At 46.6% G+C, this 9,506-nt stretch overlaps 1 protein-coding gene across 1 annotated transcript; it reads left to right on the top strand.

Moving 5' to 3' along the window:
* The first annotated feature begins 329 nt into the window (after positions 1-329).
* LOC311309300 (histone-binding protein RBBP4) lies at positions 330-6,034 on the top strand. The gene is made up of 12 exons (XM_084438508.1): positions 330-415; positions 1,231-1,378; positions 1,967-2,112; positions 2,617-2,790; positions 2,910-3,025; positions 3,120-3,280; positions 3,705-3,831; positions 4,124-4,201; positions 4,325-4,401; positions 5,462-5,519; positions 5,634-5,744; positions 5,930-6,034. Exons 1-12 carry the CDS (start codon positions 400-402, stop codon positions 5,990-5,992), a joined length of 1,275 nt encoding a protein of 424 aa, XP_084294634.1. The 5' UTR covers positions 330-399; the 3' UTR covers positions 5,993-6,034.
* Positions 6,035-9,506: the final 3,472 nt, after the last annotated feature.

The following is a 9,506-nucleotide window of genomic DNA, read 5'->3' as shown; positions in this document are numbered from 1 at the left end:
ATCCTGCCACACAAATACCGAATCGAGCAGTCTAGTCTTGCCATTCGCTGCAAAGTAGCGTATTCCAGAAGGAGTTATTGTCGCATCTTAATGTAGGTTTATGGGTAGCCCTGTTTTTGGACAGGGAGTCCACTATCCGCTTAGAGCGGAAACCACAACTGCCAAGCAAATAGGCCCCATGTTAACAAGGAATCTAAAAAAGTCGTAAAATCTTTTTAGATTCCTTGCATGTTAACCGGAACCACTTCATGTGCCGCACAAAGGCCTCTGATTGGCTATTGGGGTTCTACGTCGTGAGCTTCTATGGTTCGCGCCAAGAGGTAGTTGGCGGACTGCGTGTTTCCCCCACCTCGCTGGAAATCATTTCACGAACTAGTAATATTAACTCACTACAACACAATGGCTGATAAAGAAGGTAACTCGATTTGATAATCGAAATATGCAATGTTATTTCCTTGCACGGATGTATGCTCCCGGTAACGTTAGCTCGCCTAGAGTCTGTCGGCGCGCGCAGTCATCAGTCATTCATTGTTACAAAGTAGCGTAATGTTACGTGAGCTAGCTCGCTACCTAACTAACGCTAGCCTGCTAGTTAGCCGCAAATACTAACCACAAATCCAATCGCTAGTTAACTGGCTAAACAATCAACTTTGTACGCTTGTTTCTAGCTAGTCAGTAGCTTACCGGCGACTGTATATTGTCAACGTAGCCGCGCAACGTCACATCTCCGCCAGGAGTGCAGCCTGTCATTCAGATTCCTTTATTGTTTCACCGGTTGACCAGGTAGCTCACATTCTGTTTCTCTCAGTCGAAGCAAACCAGGCACGTCAGGTTATTGATCAATGTACAGGGGAGTACATTCTTAGGTTCTGGCTCCTCCTTGCAGCAGCAACAGAGTAACAACACAAGATCATGGCAATAAAAACAGTAATAATACAGTATACATAGTAATAACACATTACAATAATATTGAATAGTGCAATGAAAACAATACAGTAATAAAACAGTGCAATACAAAAGAGTCAGGCTGAATGTTGACTAACTAGCTTGCATTAGTAAAAGCGTTAGATAACTGATCATGTATCAGATACATGTTACATATTAAGATACAGATACTGTACATCATGCCTCCGCTGATAAAAAGAAAAGAAGGTGCTAGCTAGCCAAATAACTGGCACTGACTCTTTCTTGCAAAGTGGCTCACTGATCTTTCATGTTGTGTCTCATCAGCGGCATTTGATGACGCTGTGGAGGAGAGGGTGATAAATGAGGAGTATAAGATCTGGAAGAAGAACACGCCCTTCCTCTACGATCTGGTCATGACCCACGCCCTGGAGTGGCCCAGCCTCACCGCCCAGTGGCTGCCTGATGTCACCCGGTGAGACACTGCTGCGTGCTGAAGCCTTCTCATAATATCAGTGCCTGTGTGGGGGCTGGGAGGTCATGCTAGATGGTAAATGCACTTATGTAGCACTTTTATCCAAAGTGCTTTACAATGGCCTCTCATTCACCTATTCACACACACATTCAAACACCAATGGTGGCTGCTGCCTACTCATTGCAATTTGGGGTTCAGTGTCTTGGACACTTCGACATGTGGACTGGAGGAGGTGGGATAGGCTCTGTGCACTAGCTCCACTACTTCCTGAAAGTCACTTGGCTGCTTTATTTCCTGTCCAATATGATTGGATTAAGTGATTAATCAGGTGTGCGCTGTGTCTGCCGCACACCTGATTAATCACTTAATCCAATCATATAGGACAGGAAATAAAGATGCCAAGTGACTTTCAGGAAGTAGTGGAGCTGGTGCACAGAGCCTATTGGAACCGCCGACCCTACGATCTTTGGACGACCCGCTCTACCACTGAGCCACAGCCTATTGGGTTATCATAATAGCATTTGTCACTTTCAATGCAAGTCTTGTTGGTTATTGATCTATGTTTTCTACCTACACCCCCCTGTACAGACCAGAGGGGAAGGATTTCAGCGTCCACAGGCTGGTTCTCGGCACACACACCTCAGATGAGCAGAATCACCTGGTGATAGCCAGCGTCCAGCTGCCAAACGACGACGCCCAGTTCGACGCCTCCCACTACGACAGTGAGAAAGGAGGTGCGGTCGAACATGCGCTTGGACATTATGCTGCGAATACTTGGCTCTGGCATGCACGTTTCGGGTTTTAGCTCACGCTATAGCACACACAATCTACGACCCTAAACTTGGATGTGGTATATCAGAAACAGAATTAGAATCCTTTTATTGCCATTTGTACTTGACATACATATTAATTTTTATTAAATTGTGGAGCCAACAACAACACAACAATGTACCAGTGCAAAACCAGGACAGGACAGTTCAAAATACAAATATAGTGCAAAACTAGCAGTGCATTTGGCCTACAACAATTGCAGGGGACAGGGGAGAGAGTCAGAGGGGAGCCTTGTTGATAAGGCTGATGACCGAGGGGGAAAAACTGTATATGATATATGCATTGGCGCTTTTGCTTTAGTTGAGTGATTTCTCACTGCCTGGTGGGGAGAGGAGAAACAACTTGACCCAAACGAAGAAGAAGAAGTGATTTCTCTTTTTCTTCCTCTTGTCTTTCTCGCTTCCCAGAGTTCGGAGGCTTTGGCTCCGTGAGTGGAAAGATCGAGATTGAGATCAAAATCAACCACGAAGGTGAGGTGAACCGGGCCCGCTACATGCCACAGAACCCCTGCATCATCGCCACCAAGACCCCCACTTCCGATGTGCTGGTCTTCGACTACACCAAACATCCCTCCAAACCAGGTGGCTCTCTGCTATTGCACGTGCACACTACTTACACACACAACGCCATCTCTTTTTTTTTTTCTTTTTTTTCTTTCTGTTAATGTTTTATAAGTGGGTGTGCTTTCTGTCCACTGCAGACCCATCTGGAGAGTGTACCCCAGACCTGCGTTTGAGGGGACACCAGAAGGAGGGTTATGGTCTCTCCTGGAACCCCAACCTGAGTGGCTGTCTGCTCAGCGCCTCTGATGACCATGTAAGTTGACTGGACTTTGTCTCCCTCTACTGTTCATTCTCTTCCTCACCCCTGACGGTATTCTCTTAACTCTCACCTCCCTCCCTCTCTGCAGACCATCTGCCTGTGGGACATCAGCATGGTGCCTAAGGAAGGGAAGATCGTGGACGCCAAGACCATTTTCACGGGTCACACCGCCGTAGTGGAAGACGTCTCCTGGCATCTCCTGCACGAGTCTCTCTTCGGATCTGTAGCCGACGACCAGAAACTCATGATGTGAGAATCCCTGCAACACGGGCTCAATGGAGATAGAAAAACAACAGATGACTTAAAGTTAAAGTCCCAATGATTGTCACACACCCCACCTGAGGGTGGTGAAATTAGTTCTCTGCATTTGACCCATCCCCTGGGGGAGCGGTGAGCAGCAGCGGTGCCGCGCTTGGTAATCATTTGGTAAATTAAGTCCCCCAATTCCAACCCTTGATGCTGAGTGTCAAGCAGGGAGGCATTGGGTACCATTTTTTTTAATAGTCTTTGGTATGACTCGGCCGGGGATCGAACTCACGACCTCCCAGTCTCAGGGCAGACACTCTAACTACAAGGCCACTGAGCTGGCCAGCTGACTGGTACTTGTGAGCAGTGCTCACTCTTCTGTCTCTTTTTGAATGATAACGTCTTTGTCAACTTTGTTTGTGTGCAGCTGGGACACGCGGTCTAACAACACCTCCAAGCCAAGCCATGCAGTGGACGCCCACACTGCAGAGGTTAACTGTCTGTCCTTCAACCCCTACAGCGAGTTCATCCTGGCCACGGGCTCAGCTGACAAGGTAGGTTGGACTCACTTAGAGGATTACATTACATTACAGTCCTTTAGCAGAGGCTTTTATCCAAAGCAACTAACAATAATTGCATTTATTGTAGGAAAAGCCTATGTACTACTACTACTTGCCAGAACTCACAAATGCATCTCCTTTCTAAAACAAGTGACTAAGAGCATAATCTAGTGCTGAAGGCAAAGTGCTAAGGATACTCTTGGAGCTTAATTTTGTAGTTCTATATCTGTGTACTTTCAGAAACTGAAGAATTAGTATGTAACGTCTTGCTGTCTCATTTGTTTAGACTGTGGCTCTTTGGGACCTGAGAAACCTTAAGCTGAAGCTGCACTCATTTGAGTCTCACAAAGATGAGATATTCCAGGTTTGTAAAATCACTACGCTCACCTTAATGCCTTTTGCTTACAGAGTTGCTGAGTTGTTTGCCTTTGAAAGTGCTTCTTCTCTGGTGCTGTGTATCTGACGCCCATCCCTCTCCACCCAACAGGTCCAGTGGTCCCCCCATAATGAGACTATCCTGGCCTCCAGCGGAACAGACAGGCGGCTCAACGTGTGGGACCTCAGGTGTGTATTTACTTCTGTAACTTTTCCATGACAATGGCCCAAATTCTCATTTCTTATTTTTACCCCTACCCCTCGTTTTCGAGTGCCCCTCACTATTCGTCTTGCCCCTCGGAACAGAGTTACAAGGGGTAGTGGTTGAAATCTTCCCCTATGAAATGGGACAACCTTACAAGACCCGATACAGGACATCATCAGTAGTACTATGGTATTATCACAATGACATTTGCCATTTATCTGATGGAGATAGAAAAGCTTGGACGATCGCAATTCATTCACAACTTATAAGTTTCCCGTTATCAATCGAAGAAGTCATCAAATAAAAAGAATACTTCTTCATTACAGATTAATGTAATGAAGCAGGCTAGCAAACCGTCCTAGGTCATAACATGCTAGTCTGTACTGATATTAGCAGTAACAAGGGTAGCAACGTTGCTGTGGGACTAGTTACATTTCGGGCGTCATCTGCCATCAAAGGAGGGAAATGCGACATGGAAATGCGTCAAAATGCGGGACTCGTGCACAAATCAGCCTTAAAACAATGTAACATTGGCCAGCTAGCTCGAAACATCATACTAGCATTTTTTGTTATGCTTGTTATAAAGAAAAGGTCTATAAAATGTGTTATTGAAACAACACTAAGATCATATGATGGTTATCATAATTTAAATCTTTATTAAGAAAGAAAATATTACACTTGTGGTTTTCTTTTGTTGCTCGTGCAGCATTCCTCGATGATTCCCAAGGCATTCTGGGAGATTTGTCATAGCACTCGGTTTGGAGTGTGCCTCTGACAGATATCTGTTTCGAGGGCCATGTAGCTCTACCACTTCACCCTACCCCACAAATATGATTTTCGAGGGTAATGTAGCTCTACCACTTAACCCTACCCCTCTCTCCCAAGAGTAATCGGGGCACCCCTACACGTGAACTTGCAAAACGGAGGCGCAGAGCTAAGTGCTAGGGGCAAGGAGTGAAATGGAATTGGGCCAATATCACCCTCATGGTGGTTTACTGTGTGTGTTTTGTGTTCCTGCTAATGTTGTCCATTTCTGTTCTGCAGTAAAATTGGAGAGGAGCAGTCACCAGAGGATGCAGAAGACGGTCCACCCGAACTGCTGGTGAGTAACCATACAGTAATCCTAATCTGAACAACCGTTACATGACATCGAAAGAGGATGTGAACCCCTGGACGTCCCCCTGTGTGCTCATGCGTGTCTCCAATCTGCCCCCAGTTCATCCACGGAGGTCACACAGCCAAGATCTCCGACTTCTCCTGGAACCCCAACGAGCCCTGGGTCATCTGCTCAGTGTCTGAAGACAACATCATGCAAGTCTGGCAGATGGTAAGCTACCATGTAGTACATCGATTTATTCATGTGCCAGACTTTATCAAAACCAGCTCTGGACTGAAGGTACATACATTTTCTGACACTTGGTGTGAGGCGTTACAGATGGCTTCGTATGACATAAAGAATCCCAATCCTAATTCAAAGGGATGGCAGTGCTGACCGTGTTTTCGTTCTCTCAGGCTGAGAACATCTACAACGATGAGGACCCAGAGGGAGCAGCAGACACAGAGGTCCAGGCATGAGTGACACCTGTCAGTCACCCCACCCTGTCAGTCACACCCTCAAGACCAATACATTTTTGTTTGAATACTGATACATTCAACTTACAGTAATGTATTCATTGCATTATCATGGTATGCCGTGGTTTTGCTTATATTTCTACAAATCAAAGGTCCCATATCCTACAATTTGATTATTTTGAGGACTCATACTTATAAAATATTTTTCCATAGTTGTAGGACTCCTCCCAATTGTAATTACGCATTTTGATTTGTGTTCGTTTTGAACGTTACAAAATATTGGAAGTGAACCGAACATTGTTCAGTTGACAGTACCATAGCGATACTGCCCATTCTTTGCTACTAAAAACTAACAGAAGAGATGACTAACGTTACTACTTCTTGGTTCTGAATGGGCGTTTGGCTAATGTATGGGTACCAGTTATAGCCATATCAAAACAGGCTGTATGTGGGAAAGGCACATATAAGCAGACTAAATTATGAAACAAAAGTACTTCCAGATAAAGCATGTATGTGTTCTATAGACACTTAAGAACGACACAAAAATACCTAAGGTGCAAAGGATATGGGACCTTTAAGGACTTAGATTGAACTCTAGTTCTGTGAAACAACTAAGATTCTGTTTTTAATATGGTGAAAATAGGGTCAAGAATCATCAGTGCGTAGCCAAGTATTCATTCTTACTTTTTGAGGCATTTGTGTCATCGTTTGCTTCTGTGTTGGTTTTGTCCTTGCAAAAGAAAGTCATCAAAACACAGTTCCTTTTTATAAGAAATTGTACATAGATTTTTCATTTTATTCCCTGGATATTCTCATCATAGATTTCTAAAATTGTGTGTAGTGTTCCTGTATGTGACTTGTCTCGCTGTTTTGTATTGTCTCCTTATGTATTGTCTCCTTGCTTCTGAAGTCCTACAGTATGTGCTTTGGGTATTGATAATAAAAGTATATTTACAGTTACAGTTGCTGTCTGTTTCCTCAGTCTCAAACCAGTCCAGGTATTTTCACAGCTGGTTGAGATGTAAACATTGGGCAAGGCTAGTATGCGAAATTACCTATCCCCTTCTTCAATGTCCTTCTGGAACACTCCGTGACGGCCTCTGTAAGGAAACTGAACGTCAGATGTTGGTACGATACTTGGAATGATTTACTCTTCATGTTGACTTAGCATGAGTTTAGATAAGTCGAGCGCCACAGCGCCACGCCCTACCGGTGAAATTCCAGCTCCCTTAAAAGGTCATTCTTCAGCTCCTCCAAACTTGTTTTTGACTTTTTCTGAACCTGAAGCTCCAGCTTGAGCTCTCCTATAGTCTCCTCCAACGCCTCCACGGTCTCCTGATATGATAGAGCAAGAACACCTTAACTGGCAATAAAACTAACTTGGGTCCACACTCCTGATCCACTCCCCCCCCCTACCTTATACTGCGCCACACTGGGTCCACACTCCTGATCCACTCCCCCCCCCCCTACCTTATACTGCGCCACGCTGGGTCCACACTCCTGATCCACTGCCCCCCCCCCCTACCTTATACTGCGCCACGCTCTCCTCCCTCTCGCTCTCCATCAGCGCTATCCTCTTCTCCAGACAGGCTCTCTGCAGCTCCAGTCTCTGGCTCTCCTCTCTCAGTGGCCCGAGCTGGACCCTCAGGTCCTGGCCCATCTCCCTGGTCCTCCTCAGCACCTCCTCCGCACTCTGCCTCCTCCGGAGCAGGGCCAGCAGGCGTGGCTCATACCAGCCCTCCAGCGACCTCACAGTGCCACTCAGGCGCCGCTGCAGGCTGAGGGAGGCCCGCCGGCAATGGCTCAGGTCACTCGTGGGCCGGGGCCGCCCGGGTTTCCTGGCCCGCTCCCTCAGGGTGTTCAGCTCGTTCTGCCGGGCCTCCTGGAGCTCGGCTACTTCCAGGGTCAGGCTCTGGATCCGGGTCTGGAGCTCCTCCTGTGGGCGGGAAAGGCAATGACAGTGCAGAGAGTCGATTAGACCGCCACCTGTTACTTAGTTGAGAATCTCTATTAAGGAATGTATAACGGACAGACATCAAAACAGCCAAAACAAATTCAGCGGAATCACTCGCAATGTGGCAGAGTGCGCACACCTAAAGAGCAGAACAGCAAAACCTTCGACTTAAACTTCAATTACAACTACATTGTCATCTGTAAATCTGTTCAATCTGAAATCTGTTTTACTGTGAAATCTGGATTATTTGACAGTGCTGCACCTGTGTGACCGTGTCCTGTGCCACCTCATACTGCTGGGCAGCCAGCGCGACCTGACTTTGGATGCAGTCCCTGGCTGTGACAAACAGCCTCCTCTTCACCTGCCGCACCTCCTCCCGCAGGAAGACGCAATCCAGCTGCGCAAGGGCGAGGAGCCGACGCGCCTCCTCGCACTCCGCCCTCAGGGCCATCACGGCCTGCATCCTCGGCTGCTGCAGCCGCTGCAGCTCCTCGATCAGTTCCTCTCTTTGAGCCTCCAGGCGAAACACTCCCTCAATGCACTCTGCGAACAGCAGGCCTACGCTGTCCATGTCCCCTTCCGCCGGAGCGAACGCACTCTCCGCACACATCTCAGCCGGACGACTCATACAGCTCACAGAGCGAGTTATGGTCGCTTTGGTTCGGCTGTCCCCTGAACGCACCTCCGCCACACTGCTCCCATCGGGGTTAGGGCTCGAAGACTCCACTTCCCTCCATTCTCGAGAATCCTCAGCAGCCATGGGTGTCTCTGTCACTTGTCAGAATAAGGAGCAAAACATAGAAGACGAATGTCTCACGAATGTGAGGCTCGTTCAAAACGGACTCACGTCAGGTAAATAGCCTACTGACAAGTCATCATGATGTAGCCTAGTGTATGTGGTAACACAGACCAAGATGTGATCTATGAGTTACAAAGTTCATTCGAAGTTCAGCTTGATATACATACAATACAATGAGCGATGAGTTAGATTTATCTGTGCAGTAGGCTACTGAGATAGAAATACACAAGGCCATTAGCCTAAATGACCAAGCCAATACATGAAGTGCTTATCCAAATACCATTTAACGTAGACTTAATTATTAAAAACTCACCCTGCCTTTTTCACTTTCTTGTCAACTGTCCAGAAAATCACAATTCTAGTTATAACCACAGAAATGGTTTGCTTGAATCGTCGGACCACCTTCTGTGGGTTGCTGTCTGTCTCCAGCAAAACAGAGGATCTGTTTGTGTTTATAAATAACCTTGAGGGAGGGAGAGAACCTCCTGGCCCTGAGATATATACCCCCCCCCCCCATGTGAGGGGAGAGTGGTCTGGATGCAATGGCTGGTTTTGCTGATGCATGTCTGGACTAGTCAGTGTGCCAGAGATGAGATATATTTAGGCACTTCGTGGCCTGTGTGTCTTTTATGATCAACTAACTTCGAGTCTTATATCACAGCTGCTATCTGCAGAGTGGACAATCTAGGTCACCGTTGTGCATTTTCAACTGCAACTATGCTTTCCCACAATCAGTTATCCACAGTTGTGCTACGACCATGAGA

Source organism: Borostomias antarcticus (assembly GCF_949987555.1).
Source record: "Borostomias antarcticus genome assembly, chromosome: 5".
Lineage (NCBI taxonomy): Eukaryota > Metazoa > Chordata > Actinopteri > Stomiiformes > Stomiidae > Borostomias > Borostomias antarcticus.
Note: the sequence above shows the minus strand (reverse complement) of the source record. Positions and strands in the feature narration are given on the sequence as shown.